Source organism: Ambystoma mexicanum, chromosome 1p, assembly GCF_040938575.1.
Source record: "Ambystoma mexicanum isolate Mex_15411 chromosome 1p, UKY_AmexF1_1, whole genome shotgun sequence".
Classification (NCBI taxonomy): Eukaryota; Metazoa; Chordata; class Amphibia; order Caudata; family Ambystomatidae; genus Ambystoma; species Ambystoma mexicanum.
In genome coordinates, this window is record NC_090921.1 from 1500899829 (window position 1) to 1500920313 (window position 20485).

Consider the following 20485-nt stretch of genomic DNA (forward strand, 5'->3'; position numbering starts at 1 on the left):
AGTGTGATAACACAAGGTGCAGGGGTGAGGGAAGGGGAAGTGCAATCAGGACAGAATTGCTCTGAGTAAGTGCAGCCAGGGCAGCGCGGCCCTGGGTAAGTGTAAGGAGGCGGGGAACTGTACAGTTCACAGTTACAGCCACTAAATGCGAGGTAGAAAGTGTAGGGGTGACGGGCTGTGGAGGAGCCTGGTACCCAGTGAGACTCTGAGGGTCGTCAGGCCGCCAGTCAGCGCAGCAGATAGATCAGTCAGTACGGGGGCGAGAGAGAGAGAAAGCAGAGGCAAAAAGAAAGGTCTTGAGTTGCTTCCGGAACTACAGGTGGTCCGGCTCAATTTTGAGAGGGGCAGGGAGGCTATTCCAGAGGGGGGACCTGCATACGAGAGAGATCTACACCGTACTCTCTCCCTGGAGAAGTGTCAGACCCTCAGAGAGTTAGATGGGGCTGAGCGAAGGGCTCGAGAAGGAAGGTGTTTTGGAAGAGATAGTTGGATGTAGTGCAGGCCCCAGCCCCAGAAAGCCTTGTGGGCGATGTAGAGGGTCTTGAACTTGATCCTTGCAGCAAACGGAAGCCAGTGGAGCTATTTCAGGGCTGGAAAGATAAATAGGTCCTGTTGCAGTCCTGTTCTGGATTAGTTGCAGGGGGCAGAGAGTAGAGGAAGGTAGATTGAGATTGAGAAAGAGGAGGTTGCAGTAATCCAGCCTAAAAAGAACCAGGGCTCTGGAGAGTGAGCTTCTGGTGGAAAGTGAGAAAGGAAAGAATACCTCTGAGGATGTGAAGCTGGTAGTGGGCCTTCTTGGCATGGTTCGTGATGTGAGGAGAGAGTGGAGTCGAAGATGACACCAATGTTTTTTGCCTCACAGGAACGTGAAGGAAGAGGGCCCAAGGAAGGCAGACAGAGTGAGAGAGGGAAGGAGGAAGCAGGGGTCCCAATGAGAAGAATCTCAGTCTTACTGGCATTAAGGCAGAGTGTTGGAGGCACACCAATCCTGAATAGCAGATAGACAGTCAGGAATGAGCGAGAGAGGAAAGGAAACTGAGGGGAGCCTAAAAGAGAACTGAGTGTCATCTGCATAACACTGAAGGTTAGAGGAGAAGGTACAGATAAGGTGGGCCAAAGGGGGCAAGTAAACATTAAAGAGCCAGGGTGAGAGGTTAGAGCCCTGGGGAACACTACATGTGGAGACAGAGTTGGTGGAGAAAAAGGACCTATGTTGGACCTGGGAGGGAGGAAAACCAATCAAGGATCTGATCCGTGATTCCCATGTTCTCACAGAGTCAATTGATCAGGATGGCATGATTGACCATGTCAAAAGCACAGGAAAGTTCAAGGAGGATGAGGACAGAAGGAAGGCTTGAATCGAGATTAGTGAGCAGATCTTTACGGGTATTCAGGAGAGCAGTTTCCATGCCTTTGGCTGCTCTGAAGCCAGACTGATAGTCATGGAGACAACCAAAAGATTTGGTGTGGAGAGTAAGCTGGGAGATGGCCAGCTTTTCCAGGAGTTTGTCCAGGAAAGGAGTGATAGAGATCGGGCGATAGTTTGCCAGACAGGTAGGATTGGCAGAGGCTTGGCAGAAGACTTTTTAAGGAGGGGGTGCACAAGGGAGTGCTTGAGGAGAGAGGGGAAAGTTCCAGTGACAAAATAGTGATTGCAGAAATTGGCCAAGGCTGGAGCGAAGGTGTCAATGTGGTATTGATGGTTCTAGAGGAGCAGGGCAGCACCTGTTTGGAGGTAGATATGAAGGGGTCAAAAAACACAAAACGTAATAAGATTAAAAATTAATAAGATAAAAACGAAGATCTTGGCCCTAGAGATAAGACTCTGCCTCTATTTAGAAAACGTTTCCACCAGAAATATTTCTAGACCCTTGTATAACTTAGGGATGAAGACTTTAATGTTGACCACAGTGGTCAAATTCTTCTTATTTCAGATGCAGCTAGTGAGAAAACCTCTTACCTATATAAACTACCCTGCTGTAGTTGGTGCACTGTTCAAATCACAATGAATCTATGCCAGCTATGGCTTTATGTAGGTTACCTCAGTACAAGCTCCAAAGACTGAAAAAGATTCAAATTCACCATGTTCTCCAACATAAGAAGCATTCACTAGCTCCCAGGCTGTTTCAACATTAATTTCATGATATAGCGCTCAATATGCAAATGCCTGGGGAGAAACACTCTGATATCTACAAGAATAATCTCAGTCACCTCCACACAATTTCTATGTTCTCAACAGCAAATTCTAACCGTCTGATGCTAGGACAAGCAGTTCTCATTAATGAACCCTTGTTTGCAGAACAATACTGCAGGGAAACTGCACCTGTTCCACTCAACGCAACGCCAGGGCATTACTGAAATCCACCTGTTCTGACCCACCACACAGCTGAACTCTAGTATACCGAAAAAAATATATTAAATTAATGTCCTCTCCAAAGTATCACGGGAATTGTATAACTCTGTGACGGTAAGAATATTTGTGCGTTTAACAAAACCTACCATCTGTAATAAGAGGCATGAAATATATGATTGTATCAAACGTCTAATGAATTAAAATGCCTCTACTGCTTCATAATGCTGTATAATCTCTACTCTGTAGCTAGATGACTATGCCTTCAGTTCTCTCAGTGCCACGAAGCAATTCGTTTTTATTATTATCATTATTAATAAACACATCTGTAAAGCGCACATCCACCCAAGAGCATGCCGGTGCTAGAACCATCAGGCAAAACTAACCTACCCCAGGCATCTGGAATACCACATTCTTCAATCCAGCACTAGTTTTCCTGTGACAACCAACCTACTCAATATTCCAAGATTGACCCATGGTGAGGTCACACATCCCTCCTTGAATACTCTCGTTTCTAAGCTATGATGGAGTGTCTCCAAAGGCTAGCCATGACAATAAGTGAATGTCATTCTTGTTTTCAGCTAACCATGGAGGTGGATGGGAAGACAGAGAGCATCATGAAAAGAACCACATTGGTGGCAAACACATCCAACATGCCTGTAGCAGCCCGAGAGGCTTCTATATATACAGGTAAGCTCTTCCTCTTCTGGCCAAATGGGCCAGGTTGGGACACATGCATATATAAGGGCTTCTGGCGTGCCAATGGAGATTCATTCAATAAAACATATATAATAATTACTATTATTAAAATGACACCTCTACAATGCAGTATATGCAATATGGCAACATACCCATGGAATAAAGCAAAATGGCAAAGGGTGAGAAAAAGCATTGCCCAATTAATTAGCTGTTCACTTGGCAGCACAATAGACCATGACAAAGAGTAGATTGCAGCAATTACATTGCCTTATACAGCAATCTCACACATCACATGGTATTTTCATGCTTGGTGCATTGTCCAAATATGTTTTTATCAGTTATTTTAAAGCAGTCTGGGATGATCGTCATACTAGAATACATGAAGGTCAATGCACCATAGCAAGCAACACACAAAGTGCTTCATATGTCATGATTGTGAATGTGGCTGTGAGTTGCGTGCACGGCTGCTGTGCGTTTAGAATACTTTACAGGCTGTCAGTGGTCTGTCTGCTTAGGGCAGTTCAAAGTGCCTCTTGGAAAACAGAAGATTGAACTGAATGTGGCCTCTAGAGCGAATGCCAGATTCATATTTTACAATACAAGGAACATTTTGTATCAACGAGCCCTGCCTTAGAGTCCCTTTCTGGGCCTTCCGCTAGCCAGACTACATGCCTGCTACTTATCGTACTTACCCTCTCATGGTCATTCTGTGTTTGCCTTAAAGCTGGCTGTCCTGTTGGTTCCTTGCCTGGTAAGAAACAGGCACATTCAGTGATCCTACCCTTGAATTGACTTCTGAATTAATCCTTGATCCAAGGTATGGGATATGATTTGATGAAACAACAGAAGTCCAATTGGAAACGGCTGCATCTGCAAGTTTTCACCCCATTGCCCTATTGCATGTTTCAACCAAGTGACTGATGTTTGCTGTAGTGAATATTCATCAGAGACTCATCCCGTGTACTGTACCTATTGAGGTCAGGCAAGCCAGGCGGGTCACAAGTCTGTCATGACCTCTGTCAGGCCACCAATGCCAATGGTGCCATTTGAGTGATTATGCCACACCTACATCTCTATTTGACACTTTTGGCTAAAGACGTCAATTCTCCAAAATATCGTGGGTAGCGGAAGTAACGTAACAAACCAGATAACAGGAAGCATTGGCACATGACATTTGGTCATGATGACATCATAGGAAGTAATGTCACGTCCTTTGGCGACTTCACTGGAAGCAACGTTACATTAAGATATAAAATATTAAGGACATAAAAAACAAATGAAATGAGCCTTTGATTCTGAAAATAAAAAAAAATGCTTGCTTTCAAAAGCCCATTTTAGTTACATAAAATATTTTAAATAATGTGCTGCCTAGAAATGCCATGGGTGAGTTCCCGATATGACACCCAGCAGAACCAACCTTGGTGATGGCCACTACATTTACATGCCTACATGCATATGTTCAGATACCTGCATATGTGGAAGTTTTAGTCTCACACACCAGGCATAGATATTATATACTAAATGCAGCATATTTGTAGGTGCTGCCACAATAGGCCAAGTGGATAAGGGAGCAGCTGGCAGTTGGGGGCAGAGAGAGGGAGCTAAGATCTCTGCCTTGAATGCCTGAACCTGCACACCGCCTTAAGGCCACCTCCCCCATTACTAGCTTCACTCCCATCGTCCCTTGCGTATAAGGGCACTGGTATTTGGGGGAGAGACAGGGAGAAACAAGATCCATGCTGAAGGAGCACTACATCTTCAGGCCATGCCCCCATTAACCAATTCACTGCCGACACCCCTTGCAGCAAAGCCTGCGTGGATAATGGTGCCAGCAGTTGGTGCCAGAGAGAGGGAGAAAGGTGCTCCATGCTGAATGCATATCGCGACTTCAGGTCACGCCACCCTGACAAATTAAACAGTGGCCATATTATCCTGCTTTGGGGCAAACTCTGCAATTACAGTCTCCCATCTAGTCTGTCACTCTCTGAAGAAGAACCTTCGTCACCAAATTCCCCAACACTGGAGGAACCTTTAATAACCATGGACTGATGGGATACCCCATTCTGTTGTCAATCCCCCCAAGTTTAAACCAGAGAATGGGAAATAAAGACAAACCAGCTATTTACCGGCCCATCTCTTCATCGGATACGTATGGAAAAATATTTGCAAGTGTTATCCCTGAATGTGCTCAGTCTTGGGTAATCAAAAATACCGTCCTTAGCACCCTTCAGGCATGATTTCAGAAAGGGGAAGGGAATGGTCAATCAGAGCTTCCGTTTGTATGTGATTATGTTATGTTATTTGGCTTTTAGATAGCGCTCTATATATCATTGGTATGACCTCAAAGCGCTGGTAGGCTGAACGCCCTCAGGGACCGTAGTCCAGGTCAGTTGAAAGACCTATCGAAGGGTGCTTGGGTGCACCAGTTTTTTTTTCTAACTTTTATTTGAACCTTCTACAGGTACAATATACATTTCAATCACAGTTCAATCGCTCATTCTAGAAGTGGTGCACACATTACAAAAGAACCAGCTACAGAGGGAGCGCTTATATAGTTTCATCATCTTCGTGGTCAGCACTTTCCGCTAAATATTGTGTATATCTACCCCACATGTTTTTGGGGCGCATTGCGGGGTGTATTAGACATACATACAATTCTTCATTATCGTTCGCCCAGATCATATCTCTATCCCAATCACTCTTGGTGGGTGGAGTCTTGCTCTTCCATTTTAGTAGTATGGCTCTCTTAGCCAATAATAGTCCAATGTTCAGCAACTTGCACCATGTTGGATTCATCTTACCCGTGGCTCCCAGCAAGCAGAGCCTAGGGGTCCAATCTAAGGGTTGGTCTGCCATCGCGTCCATCACTCCACATATATCAGCCCAGTATCCCTTCAAATGTATACATGACCAAAACATATGGAAGGCGTTGGCCTCCTCACTTCCACATCAAGGGCATAGGCCGACAGTTGCCGGGAAGATGCGTTTCAGTTTGGCTGGTGTGTAATTTATCCTGTGAATGATCTTATAATGTATTAACTTGTATCGCGCATTGCAAGAGATCTGCCTCGTGAGATTAAATATTTGAAGCCATTGGCTGTCAGTAATGGGGTGCCCCAGATCAATTTCCCACCCCTCTCTGGCCCTGTGAATCACTGGTGTTCGTGCTGCCAATATTCATTTATACAACGTAGAAGCCGTGACCTCTCCCATGCTAGCTGTGAACATATATCCCAACCCGGGGTGCATTACTGGTTCTGACGGAAATGACTTCAACAGCGTGGCTATGGCCGATCTCACCCGATTTAGCACATCTTTTGACGTGGTGTATCACCTACTATTTTTTGGATGGCTTCCCACGTAATAAAACTTTTGTCAGGGAACAGATCTCCCAGCTGGTTGATACCCCTTGGACTCCAGTGAGCCACTATTTCTACCTCCAATATGGCAGGTATATGGGGCATTCCAGATTGGCATGTTTGGATGATATAATGTTTCCACTCCCTGTGTCTCAGCGATCTTATCCCAGGCTGTGCATGTCACCAATGCAGGGTTGGTAGTAGTGTAGCGCATGGGACGTGTCACAGCAGTTCCTTGCAGTCGCTTGACCGATTTCAGAGGCTTGGGTGCACCAGTTAAGTAAGCAGCTGATGTAATGGCTTGATGGTAGCTGCATCCTAGCATTAGGTCTGGTGGTATTGGTATTGGTTCAATGTGTGCAGTCTGGCGGGTGGACACCAAGACTCGGTTCTGGCTGTGTTAGGCCTGTGGGACACTTATGTGTGCAGCTAGGCCATTTCTTTCGTGGGATACAGCTGCATTTTATTAGAATAGTGAGGTGTTCATGGGATAGTGTTGGTATGTGAGCAGCTAGGCCGAATTGATCAAGGGGTGTAGCTGCACTCTAATTGTGTGATGGTTTAGAGTAGAGAGTAAGCATAGTGATATGGTGGTTCATCCACGCGGGCCCACACATAATGCGCTTCATAAAGCACTCGAAGACAAGGGAGGGAACAAGGGAAAATGTAAAGACACTCCCACAGGCCTTGTTTTGGCTGAGTTTATGGTGTACTCCAGATCTGTGTGACTATTGTGATGAATTGATTAATCTGCTGAGCCTGGAAGGAGATAGGAGTTGGCCCTGGAAAGTCCATGTAAAGAACACGTTGAAAAAATTGGGTGAAATTAAGCTCTGGGCACATCCCAAAGATATTACTAAGGCTACCTCCTACCGAGTTAAGAGGTTGTTCTTGGCCAAGGCCAGGATTGATATGGAGGAAGCTTGCCTCAGGCTATCTAACGTGCAAACAAGTATCTGGTTATGAACGTTATCAGACTATGTGAGTCCTCCTTTTGCCCGTACTTTGTACATATGTTTTAGGCTAGTGTGCTTAGGCTGACCAGCTTTACAAAGTCATGGGGTGAGTCTGGCAGAGGTATTTTCCCTCTCTGTGCTCTGGAGGAGGAGACTATTAGATACGTTTTCTTTTTCTGTCCTGGTCTTTGCGCTCTGAGGTGGCTTTACTTGAAACCACTGTTAAGGTCAGCAGGTATTAGTACTATGCAAGGGGCGCTAGTATTTAGTAAATGAACGGATGACTTGCATATTGTTTATTGGGTGGATACATGAATCCATCGAGCTTGGCTTTTAAGACCAAGGGAGCAGTGAGAGTATATGTTTATAAGTCTGGGTTGCTAATCACTGATAAGGGGTGTTGCGAGTATTCTCTCCTGCCATGATTTTACATTCATGTTATGGTTTTAGAATCTTTGCACTAATATTTAATGAATTGACTGGTTTTTAAAATCCTAAATGGGTATGAATTTTATGTTAATATTTCTATTATCATTCTGGTTCTTTCTTTTATTGTTTTGTATCTTTTATCATTCAGTGCCGAATAAAACAAATGAAATCAATAAGAAATCTATAAAGGTGACTGAGAAGTTCAAAATTCTGTCATGAAATATTCATGGCTTAGGGAGTAAGCTTGACGACCCATACTGGTATGAATTTAGGTCTAATGCGCATATTATATGCCTTCAAAATAGAATGAATTCACAAAACAGGCTATAGTACTCTGTTTCACATAGTTATAAAAGGAACAAAAGGTCAACCCAAAGCGGGGACTCTTTATATAGATTCACTCAACCATGGATGCTAAATTTAAAGCACTGTAAAGCTCGTGAGCGCAAAGGGCAAATTCTGTTTCGTGAAGGACTGCTGTTTGGCTGTGGCTTCGTGTGAAATTGGAGGCAGCTGCAGCTTGGCAAGTGGACGGTTCACCATTGCGGAATCTAGCTCCGCCCACCCTCGCCCAACTCCGCCCATTCCGGAAGCGTGAGGGGGTAAAAAGAGCCCCCAGGTACCCTGGCGGCACTAAACCCATGAGCGCCAAGGGCGACTTCTGTTTCGTGAAGGACTGCTGTTTGGCTGTGGCTGCGTGTGAAATTGAAGGCAGCTCCCTAGAACTGTCTCAGTGGTCCTGCCTGAAAGCAGCTCAAGGGGGACAGACGGGAGACGGATCGCAGCCTCTAGCGGGGACAGATGTGTTGCACTATGACTTTGGAGATCCACCAGCCCTACCAGAAGGAGCACGTACACCCACATCAAGCGGTACAGGAGGGGCAGCGCTCCCCTGACACCATACGCCCCCACCATTAGCAGGGAGCGCTACCCAGAGAGAGAGAGAGAGAGAGAGAGAGAGTGAGAACGATCCTGTCTGGCAGGCGCTGGGAGTGCTCAAGCGACTTTCGAAGCCCAGCCATTATGGAGCCATCAGGCTGAGTAGTGTGGGCTCCCTTTGCTCCCATTACCTGATCCCTACCTAAACAATAACATAGCCGACCAAGTTTGTTTGTGGAAAAATTATAGGCCGGAGGTATTTTATTTTCTTACAGAAAATACATAACAAAAACACCAAAAACACAATAATTTGCTTTTGGGCACCTTGTGTCCAGTTTTGGAGTTGCCCAAGGCTCCTCCCGAGTCTTTGTTACCCTTGGGCCTCCGTTCCTGGGCACATTCCGCCTACGACTTTCTTGGACCGTGTTCCGAAAGAAAGTACTCGGCGTTCTGGCTCCTGCCTGTTACCTTCTTCTTCCGTTATCTTTGTAGGGTGGGTTGGGTGGCAAACGTTTTTTCCATTTTCCTTTTCCAGGCCCTAGGAGCTTACCCGATTGAGGTGAGCTCCTTACCTGGTTTGTCCTGCCTTCCTTCCTGGGGTTACTTAGACCCCTACTTCCTTTTGTTCTTCCCTTTGGGGGCCAGGCTTTCCCCGGCCCCCTGCTGTTACACCTCGCACCTTTCCCAGGTGCCATTTCCTGCCCTCCCTGGGCCTTTTGTGTTTCGGGCGCCATTTGGACGCCCCTCCCTACGGCTTTCGCGCCGTTTCCCCCCACCCCACGTCTAAACTCCCAGGCCCTCCATCGGCCCGTATTTCATATGGCCCGGGGCCTGGGGCATAGGCTGAGTAGTGTGGGCTCCCTTTGCTCCCATTACCTGATCCCTACCTAAGCAATAACATAGCCGACCAAGTTTGTTTGTGGAACAATTATAGGCCGTAGGCATTTTATTTTCTTACAGAAAAAACATAACAAAAACACCAATAACACAATCATTTGCTTTTGGGCACCTTGTGTCCAGTTTTGGAGTTGCCCAAGGCTCCTCCCGAGTCTTTGTTACCCTTGGGCCTCCGTTCCTGGCACATGCCGCCACACCTGAGTGGGTGCCACCCCGCCCGCTCAGTCCCCCCCAAAAGCACCTCTACCTGCATCCCCATTCCTGGAGTGCCCTAAAAATGTTATCGGAGAAAACCCTCATCCCCTTGGTTGACGGGTGCACCCCGTCCTGGTGGAACATTTCCGGATTGTTCTGGGAGAGACCATGTTTTATGAAGTGGAGCCCTGTGCTCTTGCAGTACTTCTCCACTGCTTTATTTAATTTCTTTCTGGCTGTCTCGATTGCCTGTCTCCGATGCGTCCCGTACCAGACCCTTCGTGCTATTAGCTCGGACATGAAAATTTCGGTCTTCCACCACGTGTGGGCTATGCTGTGCATTGACTCGCAAATGTTTCTCTATAACCCTCCCCTATTCCTGCTCACCAAATCGTTCCCCCCGAGATGTATAACCAGGTACTCGGGCGGGGGGGTCCCTGACAGCCTGTCGTGGATGTCTTCCCAATGCATCCCAGGGAGGCCCCACCATGATGTAATTACGTTCTTGAAGTGTAGTCCTTGCTTCACTTCCTCTATCCACCTGCCTGCCCGTGTCACAAAGGAGTGCCCCACTATCCATGCCGATTTGTAGGGGCCCGTTTCTGTGGAAATGGGGGAGATAAGCGTTCATATCATTTCCTCCCTTATGTATTTTTTAAAACATTGAGACTTCCACCCCCCAATCCTTTTCACACCTTTTGCTCCCAGGCCCCCTGCCCATGCAGAAGTTGCCGCGCCTATCCTGAAAGAGTGTGTTCCAAATTCGGCTGGATCCCATCCTGCTTTGGACACGACTTGTTTCAACACCGCCTGAAACTGGTAGTGCTGAGTGCGCTGCCGTCCCTATGTATTAATAGTTGCCCGTCGACCTCTGGTCGGATATCTAGGAATTTTTGGGTGATGCATCTGGCACAGTGGTCCTTCTCTTTGATGCAATTGAGGTCTATTGCTCTCCCTTTCCCCTCTTGGTCCGTCTTAGATTTCCTTAACATTATAGACATACCGTTGCTTCCCCTACTAATATCACTCCTTGCCAGTCCATTTCCTGCTACCGTGTTACTGCCCACCAGTTCCCCTACCCTAAAGGCCCCATAATATGCCAGCGCAAATGCTGCCCTGAATAGAGCTGTTTTGTATATGCTACTGCATGTATTTTGCAAAACTTTTAACAGAATCACTAGTTTCCCAAAATTCAGTGGCCTTCTGCTGTCTGGTTTTTTCCCCTCCAATTTTGCCCAACCTTTCATAGCATATTTTATTCTAGGGCTGTCAGTTGGATCTGGCACGCTGGCCACCTTTGTGGTGTATGCCACTGCGGCTAGGTGCGCTGCCGCCCAGCTTTTCTTTTTTCCTTTGGCAAATGCCCCTTCCAAAAATTTACACATTTTTTCTGTTGAAATTTCCCCAACATCTTGCACTTCTGCTTCAGCCAATACATCTTTTACATGTTTTTCGTACTGCTTAGCCGTTTTGTATGTTAGGGCATTCCTGGTCAACTTGTCGATGACCCGTTCCTCTCTCTGTGGTACTCCGATTTCCTTAGAGTTGACCTTGTAGCCAAGCGTTCCTTCCTTTCCATAGTTTTTAGCGGGACCCATGCCTTCCGTGGCATGGGCGTTCTGTCCCTGTCGGCGTCCGGTCTCAGCTCCCTGAACCTTTTCCACTGAAAACGAGACAAGGCATCAGCCACCATATTTGCCTCCCCAGCGATGTGCCTCGTCCTTATGAATGCATTAATCTTTAAGCATTCCAGTGTGATGGCTCTCATTAATTCCAATACCATTGGGCAGGATGCCCTCCCTTTATTCAACACGTGCCCCACTGCCATATTGTCCGACCATACTGCCAACTCCTTGTTTTTTAGCTCCTCTCCCCATGCGCACAATGCTACCCAGATTGGGAAGAGTTCCAACAGTGTTATGTTCTTTGTCCATTCTGCCTCCTGCCATGCTTTTGGCCATTTTTCTGCACACCACTCCTTCCCCAATATTGCGCCGAAACCAAAACCACCTGCTGCATCAGTGAACAATACCCTTTTATCCTCATTGTTTATGGGTGAGCGCCAGATGACCGACCCATTGAAATACCTCAGGAATTCTGCCCAAACCTCCAAGTCTCTCTTAATTCCTCCCCCTACCCTAACTCAGTGGTGCCCCATCGTGGCCCCCCTTGTTCTCAGCTCAATGCTTCTTTGAAACACTTTCCCTTGTGGTATGACCCTCCCCGCGAAGTTTAGCTTTCCTGCTAGTGCTTGCAATTCTCTCACTGTCGCCTTGTTCCTCCCATTCAGCTCTTTTATTGTTTTCAGTAAATCTGTTACTTTATCCTCCGGGATTCGGCATACCCCTTTGCTTGAGTCAATTTCTATCCCTAGGAATTGGATAATCTGTGTCGGGCCCATTGTTTTCTCCTCTGCCAGCGTAAAAACCCCAATCACTTGTTATCTCCACAAATTTGTCCAGGGTTGCCTTGCATCTTTTTGAACCTTTGAGCCCCACAAACAAAAAATCGTCCAGGTAGTGCACCATCCTGGCTTCCCCCATCTCGTTTGTCACTGCCCATTGCAGAAATGAGTTTACCCTCTCAAAATATGCACATCAGATGGCACAACCCATGGGAAGACATTTGTCGATGAAATACTCGCCCTCCCACTGCATACATAGCCACCTCTGAGATTCGCTGTTGACTGGCAACAGCCGGAAGGCTGACTTAATGTCCGCCTTTGCCATCCATGCTCCCTTTCCTGCTTTCCTGACTAACTCTACTGCATCCTGAAAGTTGGAGTAGGTTACTGTTGCTTCATTTTGTGGAATGCCGTCATTTACAGACGCCCCGGGGGGGGAGGCTATGATAGGTGATGGATTAGTCTGTATTCCCCTTCTTCTTTTTTTGGTACTAGTCCCAGTGGTGAGCATATAAAATCTTTAAATGGCAGAATGGGAAAGGGGCCCCCTACCCTACCCAGCTCCACCTCTTTCTGTATTTTCTTGGTCACTATCTCCTTGTTCTCGGTAGCAGATTTGAGGCTTTTGGGGATGTCCTGCGCTCCTTGCCCTGTAAATGGTATGCTAAAGCCATCTGAAAAACCTTGCCTGATCACATTTGCAGCTTCTTGGTCTGGGTATTTCTGGAGCCACCCTTCCAGCCTCTCAATTTTTACCGGTGTGGCTCCCTTCCCGCTCCATCCCCTAGTTCCGCTTCTCATTGCTCCTGCTGCTTGGTGCTGCTGCCCTTGTGCACTTGGAGCTGCTGTGGTCGCCCTTACATCTCTCGCACTTGTGGCTGAACTTGCACTTCCAACCCCAGCTACATTGTACCCCCTTCTCAAAATTCCGACATTGCCCTGGTTCTGCTCGTGCTGCCCCCATGCTCCCACTGCCTCCACCCTGCGTGGTTGGGGGCAAGCTGCTCTGCCACCCTCTCTGTGACCCATAGTTCCTGCTCCGAAAGCTTTGATCCCTTGTTCTGTCATAGCTATTTTCATATCTTCTGTTATTGTATCTATAATCAGATCTGTAATCATTCTGCCAATACTGCCTCCTCTGCTGCCCGCCTGAGCTTCGCTTCCTGGTTTCCCATTTTTCTTTCAGTACATTAAATATGTAGAGATTAAAATTCTCCTCATCCCATCCCATATCTGGAAAGCAGTCCATCTCCTTTCTGAACTCGTGATCATATTCCTGCCATGCATTCCCCCGAACTCTGTGTGCACTTTTGGCACCCTCTGCTGATACGCAACTAATGCTACCCCATCTTCTGGAAATTTCTGCAATATAATTGTGGACATTATATTAAAAGCTGCCATCCAGTTGTCGAAATTTCTTACTACTGGTCCCCTCTTTAGTAGGCTTTTCTCATCCTCCTTTATGTCCTCCAGTGCCACATTCATCCCTCTTTTTTGACAATCTAGTAAATTATAAATATCAATCAATTCTTTTCTCCATATTTTTTCCTTTACTTTGTCATTTATATACCAAGCCATTGCCTTCATGGACCTGCCCTGTGCATCTTTACCCATTGTTGGTCTGCCATACTTCGTCATGATTGCCCCCCCCCTTTGTCCATTGTACCTTCTGCTACTACCGCTGGTGGTACCACCCCCTGCGGTGGGTTCCCTGCCACTGGTGCTGCTGTTGCCCCTATTGGAGCCACCGGTTGTGGATTGGTCCCTTGCGGAACCCCTCCCGGGTTTGGTACTACTGGTGCCCCCTGTGGTGCTGGGACCAGGGCTTCTCTGGGTTCTGCCCCTGCCCCCCCCGCCTCTCTTTGCTTTTCCTTGCTCATCACACCTCTCCATATCACCCAAGCCCTTAAATTATCCCTTTCTCCCTCTGCTGAAGAAACCCCCCTCTGCTCCTCCCTGGATCCTTTATTGCCTCTGCTCTTTCTGCCATTGGTTCTGGGCGACTTACCCGAACCCGTGACACAATCTTTTAACATTTTTACAATTTTATTCCCCACATCATTATTCACAGTACCTTTGTTTTTCTCCTTATTTTTCTTCTTCTTGGTTGGTGCCTCTGGCGTTCCTGCAATCTCCTTGGCTCATCTCTCCTCCTCTTCTGTCCTTGCGGTACCTCATCTTCTCCTTCGCTGCTGCTGGGCTCTATAAACAGCAAAGGTGACATTGCCTTTGCCCTCTCCTCCTTCTGCATTACCTCCAGCACCCATTGTGTCCATATTCCTTCTCCGCCTTCCTTGCCCATTCGCTGAACTCCTGGGCCCTTCTGCGTCTTTCCTCAGCCATCTTTCTGGACTGAATGCTTCCTTCCTTCTCCTTGCTATACACTTGTGCACGCTTCCAATGTTGTGCCAATACCTCTTTGGCTCGTGCTTTCTGCGTTTGCTGTGACTGGGGAAAAAATTGCTCCCTGCCGCTCTGATTACTTCTCCCAGCTGTGCCTGTGTGAGCTTATTAAGGAATTTGGGCCTTTCCCCCCCAGCCGGGCCTTGCTCAAGCGGTGCGTAGTATTCGTAATTATGGTTGCGCCTTTAAGAAAGAATTCTGCCTGCCCCTTTAAGGGCCTGCGCTTCCGTGTTTTGATGTTCCTTCTTCTCCTCGCAAGTCACGCCCCCTGCTGTTCGCGGGCTTCCCCCGGCCACGGCAATTACGTGTTGCGCCGGCAATTTTTTGGACCGCGACACCCGGCGATCCTCCTTTACTTCCTTCCCCTCAGTTTCCCGCCACGGCGCTGCCGCTGGATGGAACCCGTTGTGTCGGATGTCCGGGGTGGCTGCTGACACGGACCTCGACTCGGCTCCCGGCAGCACTGCACTTCCTCTGGGCTTCCTTCTGTGTGCGTCGCTGGCTGTTCCTTCCTGTGCGGTCTCCAGCCCACACGCTCCTTATCCCTCGCTGCAGCTGACTTCCCCCGGCACGGCTCCCGGCAGTCTTCCGGTCTTGGCTCCGGCGAGGTAAGCTAAACGATGCTGCTCTTCTCCGCTGCGCTTGGCTAACGCAAGTTTGGCCGCTTTGGTGAAAGAGAAAAGTAGGAAAACATAAGCCCGCAAGAGCAAACGTTTTTTCCCCTTTCCCTTTTCCAGGCTCTAGGAGCTTACCCGAGAGAGGTGAGCTCCTTACCTGGTTTGTCCTGCCTTCCTTCCTGGGGTTACTTATAACACTACTCCCTTTTGTTCTCCCCTTTGGGGGGCGGGCTTTCCCCGGCCCCCTGCTGTTACACCTCGCACCTTTCCCAGGTGCCATTTCCTGCCCTCCCTGGGCCTTTTGTGTTTCGGGCGCCATTTGGACGCCCCTTCCTATGGCTTTCGCCGCCGTTTCCCCCACCCCTCGCCTAAACTCCCAGGCCCTCCATAGGCCCGTATTTCATACGGCCCGGGGCCTGGGGCATATGGAGCCATCAGGCTACATAATAAGCATCCGTATTGCTGGGATCGATAGTTATTCCTGAAAGGAAAGCGACCACAAGTAGTCACTCAAGCTGGGAAATAGATAAAAACATACTTCTAAGAAAATTAAAATGAATATAAGCACATCTTAACAGAAACAACTGGTGACACCTGTTATTACTGCTGTGGTGCCTGCACATATTTTAGGGAGAGCATCACGTAACCCACACCGACCCCACAGTCAACGCTAGCTCTTTATTAGTGAGTAAAGCATGATCTTAGATACTTTCAGGACCTGTCTTGCTTACTTCTTAACTGAACCACCTTCTTTTACCGTAAACACAATATAAAGCATATTTTCAGAATGCCTTTCAGGTGAATGTGTGCTTCTTTAAAGTAATACTGTGCTACTCTATACTCTTGTCTACCACGCTCACCCTTCTGGGAGTTGACCTTGACTTCTCTACAGCTAGGATATCCAAGGAAATCTGAAGCCACCCATTTGCCTACGTTTAGGAAGGTGCCCTCACACCTTGAACATGGAGACAAAGATACATCTTCCCAACATTAGGCAAAACAACCAGAGAACAGGTGACCCCCTCCCATTTTTGCAAGCCTTGGGTGATGCTCGAAAATGGATACCAAAACTCACTGTATGAAAGCTAAGCGTTCCTTTACACCACAGATGAATGTAGCAGTCAACGGGCCAGATGCCAACCTGCAACCAGGACGAGGCAGCCAGGCGGTCCCTTAACGTGAAGTAACGAGAGCATGTAACTCCACATGTGTGTCTCTCTCGCTCGAGGATCCGAGTGGGGTATGTAGTGCATATGAAACACTGTCAACTATTCATTAGACCTGCTGAGAAAAGGGTTGTGGTTATCTAAGAGATAACCAGATCTCAATACAGAACAATCTTTCAAACACACTTCTGCTCTATGTTCTATTCAGAAGAGCCATGAAAGCTGCTACTGTCATTTAAGCATTCATCATCTAAGAAACCTCTGTTATATTATTAACTTGTACTTTACACAACTGATGTAATGCAGTTTCCTCTGTAACAAAGAAACAAAGAGTCAGAAGTCTGCTTTTCCTGACCACAATCAAGTGACTTAGCCAACAGCCAGGAAAAAGGGTGTTCGGCATAGAGAAAGGAGCGATCACCTAGATCCACCGCTAGTTGCGCCACAGTCTGGGGTGCACCGTCCTGCAAAGGCAGGAGATATGGGTTGGAGACACCAAGCGGACATACGCAGCTGGCCAGAGTTGGCAGATGTGAGATATGGAGCCACTAAGCAGACGAGATCACATGCCAGACAAGTGCGAACCGGATGGCACAGACAGGAGGTGAGAGTGAGAAGCGTGATATCAGATGCTGGTGCCAAGCAGAGTTGCTGGAGGGTGTATCGAAGTGAGGGTGAACAAAGGAGAGTTTCCCAGGAGACAAAGATAGGCAAGCAGGTGAAGCAATGGTGAAGGAATTGGGAGGGAAGAGAACCATTTGGAGGCAAATCCCACCAGAGCCATCCACTGAGAAAGTGGGAATGGAGAGAAATGCTGCATGCTGGCCTTTCGAATCAGAGATCCCAGAACACCTTGTGAGAGGGAGTCAGCAGGGAAATGCTGCAACTTAGACTTCATCAAGCCTTCAGAAACTTTGAAATGAAAAAGAATCATTTGTTATAAGTGCATAGAGTGGACGCAAGATAAGAATGATTATTTGTTTAGATTCAAAATGTTTTATTGTAATACACCAATCTTAATGTTTCAGCTTCGCTCGGATAGGGATCTCTATACAAGGTGGGGAGTGAATGCAACTAAAGAGGGTTCTACAGCAGCAACCGAGGTCTCAATGTGTGTGCTTTTTCACACAGGGCTATCAGCACCCATGATGGTATTGGACAAACATACTCAATGCATGTCTTATTCAGCAATCAACTGTCTCTCTCAAACTTCCTCAAGTGTCCAGGAAGTGTAAGCTTAAATGTCACAGTCTTGTGAAACAAGAAAAGCTGTTTCCCACATGTCTTTGGAGACCCACCTCCAGCCCTCAGTCCATGGGCTTTTAGAAACTGTGGTCTTTTTCTTCAGGTTGTAGGTTTTCGGGATATCCAAACCCTCATCGGCAGAGCCTGTTCCCTGGACGCTCCAAGATAGAGTTGTGTGCCTTTGCTCTCCTTCTGATCCTCTCAGGCAATACTACTGGCTGATGCTCTGGCCCTGGGCTTCCCAGGTCCTATTTTAGAGCCCAAGGAAAATGTCCATTGTCTCCAGTTGCTTGCCTCTGGTTGAAGCCGATGTGTTGCCCAAGCATGGCAGTTGGGGTTGAGAGGGGATCTGGTCTACTCCTTGACATACTCTTCCACTCTCTCAGAATAGGGTTGTGATGAATCTTTGTCACTGGATAACATCCTGACCAAAGGGTTTTGGCCCCTGCGACAGCCCCTCTAATGGGTGGCCCTAAGACACACTACCTGGTCCATGGTGGCGTTACCCTGACACATTCCTCTGTTGCCTCTAGAGTCTGCTCTGGACCAGTACAATCTGCTGGAACCTTCTTACACTCTAGGGATAAGGAGGTAGCCTGGTCTCTGCCCCCCTTCAAGTATTAAGGTGACTATCTCCCCACTAGACAGTTAGGCCGTCATTACGACTTTGGCGGTAGCCAAGCCGCTATTGGTGGCATGGCTGCCGCCAAAATCGGGTCCGGGTTACCAGAATGAGGAATTATCGGGCCATTCTGAGTTCGGAGGGCCCGATAATTCCTCCCTTCAGGAACCCGGGCCCGGACCTTCCTCATTCCCATTTCCGCCCCCATAGGATTGAATGGGAATGGGAGAGTGAGCAAACAACGGGCCGATTACGAGCGGCCCGTTGTTTGCTCCCTCTTCCCCTCGCGGGACCCGCTCTGCACGTCTGGTAAAACTAGACGTGCAGAGCGGGTCCCGCAAGGGGACCTCGTAATCAGGCGGTACAGGGTTGACAGCGCCGGCACCTTAACCGGCGCCATTAACCCCTTACCGTCTGACTTATAATGAGGCCCTTAGTCTCTCTCCCATCCTTCCCCTGGTGGCTAACTACAGCTTGCTCTGTCCACCTCCTGCATAGCAAATCCCTTGTCCCTCCACCTATCCAAAATCTCCTTTATTAAACTTCTCTTGCCAGATGGTAAATATTCTCCTCCAAAGTAACCTCCGAGTAACATACGCTTCTTTCTAGATGCTAATCCTCCTTCTCCAAAGCAACCTCTACCCTTCAACCTCCTCCTGCCTGTCATGGTTTATTTCACGGCACACGCAAGCCAGGGTACCCCTTCCCCTGCAATGAATTTGGCGCACAATAAAACACATTTTTTTTCTTTTGTCTTCTATGGATTCTTTTTGAGTAGGCCTCCAACCTGTCTCGCACCCAACCTCCAGAAACACCCGTGTCACAATGGACTAGGAACCAGGCCGGTGTGTATCAATAAGATATTTATTAATTTATTAATTTATTGTCAAAAGGAAAATCAACCAATTAGCACAGCCAACAATGTTGTGGCAACACAAAATGCAATAATCTCTACAAAACAACCAGGTTAAGATATCCTGCAAGTTGATCACAGCCTGTCGTCCTCTCCTCTCCTCGCATAACTGCACTACCCTGGCTAGGACCCTGGTCATGTCTAAACTTGACTATTGCAATGCATTGTACCAGGGCACTAACCAGTGTAACCTAGACAAGCTCCAAATTATACAAAATAACGCCATCAGGGCAGCCCTCAATATCCCCAGATCTGCACACATCTCGGATACTAGGAAGAACCTTCACTGGTTGTCAGTCACCCAAAGGATCTCACTAAAATCGTTGCCCTTACCTACAAATGCCTGAACAATCTGGCCCCCACGTATCTCTCCTCACGATTCACGATGTACACTCCAGTCCGATCACTTAGATCTACCCGGAATCAGAGCCTAACGATACCCAGATACAAGCTCCAAACAGCCGGTGGGTCTAGCTTCCCAGTCCTGGCAGCCAAACTGTGGAATACTGTCCCCTTGACTATTAGAAACCTCCCCTCCTTCAACCTTTTCAAACACAAAGCCAAATGTTGGCTCGCCTCCTCCAATGCCTAAGATTCTTACTAAAACGTGCTGCAATAACATCAGTAAGGATGCATTACTTGACTTTCCATGTACCACCTACACATGTCTATTTCTATGCCTTACTTATTGTTGATATATCATCATTGTATGCAACGTATGTAACCATTGCCTTAAGAAATGCGCCCGGTAGCCTACGGGCCTGGTCTGCGCTATACAAATAAAATAAATACAAATACAAATACAAATCCTGTCACAGTTACTTTCCTTTTTTTAATGGCAGAAAAGAAAAAGAACAATTTACCACACAATGATAGCACTAGCGTTAAGCGCGTCCCTCTGCGACACTTATCCCCCAAACATCAATTGGACTTGATTCCTTTGAATGGAAGGCAGTGGCAGGGGGTAAGAGTACAGGGGAAAATCGGTTTTGGTGTGGTGCCCACAGAAATAATATGGGGAGCCAGCAAAGCAGTGGAAAATCCGTTTTTGGGGCACCAATGGAAGAAGGGATTTTTATTATTTCTCACAACTGCTAGGGGACAGAATAGAAGAAAGTTTGTGCTGCTTAGGAGATAGGCAGAGTTTTAGAGAATACTAATCAGCACACCAGGGAACATAGAAATAGAGTAGGAAAATCGTTTTTTAGGAGATTCAACACGGGGGCAATGAAAAAGAAAAATGCAAATAGGAATTTGTTTTCACTGAGGCTTACAATGACTGGCAGCTCAGGGAAATGGGGAAACTTACAATAGGAAAATCGGTTTTTGGGAGATAGCAAACGCAAAGGGA

At 47.3% G+C, this 20485-nt stretch overlaps 1 protein-coding gene across 2 annotated transcripts in view; it reads left to right on the forward strand.

Moving 5' to 3' along the window:
• The window catches only part of LOC138456646 (V-type proton ATPase catalytic subunit A-like), a 373621-nt gene that overhangs the window by 165057 nt on the left and 188079 nt on the right, over window positions 1-20485 (forward strand). For both annotated transcript variants that reach the window (XM_069607191.1, XM_069607192.1), the window contains exon 8: window positions 2932-3040. In XM_069607191.1, the coding sequence (XP_069463292.1) occupies window positions 2932-3040 (109 nt within the window). The remainder of the gene's footprint in view (window positions 1-2931; window positions 3041-20485) is intronic.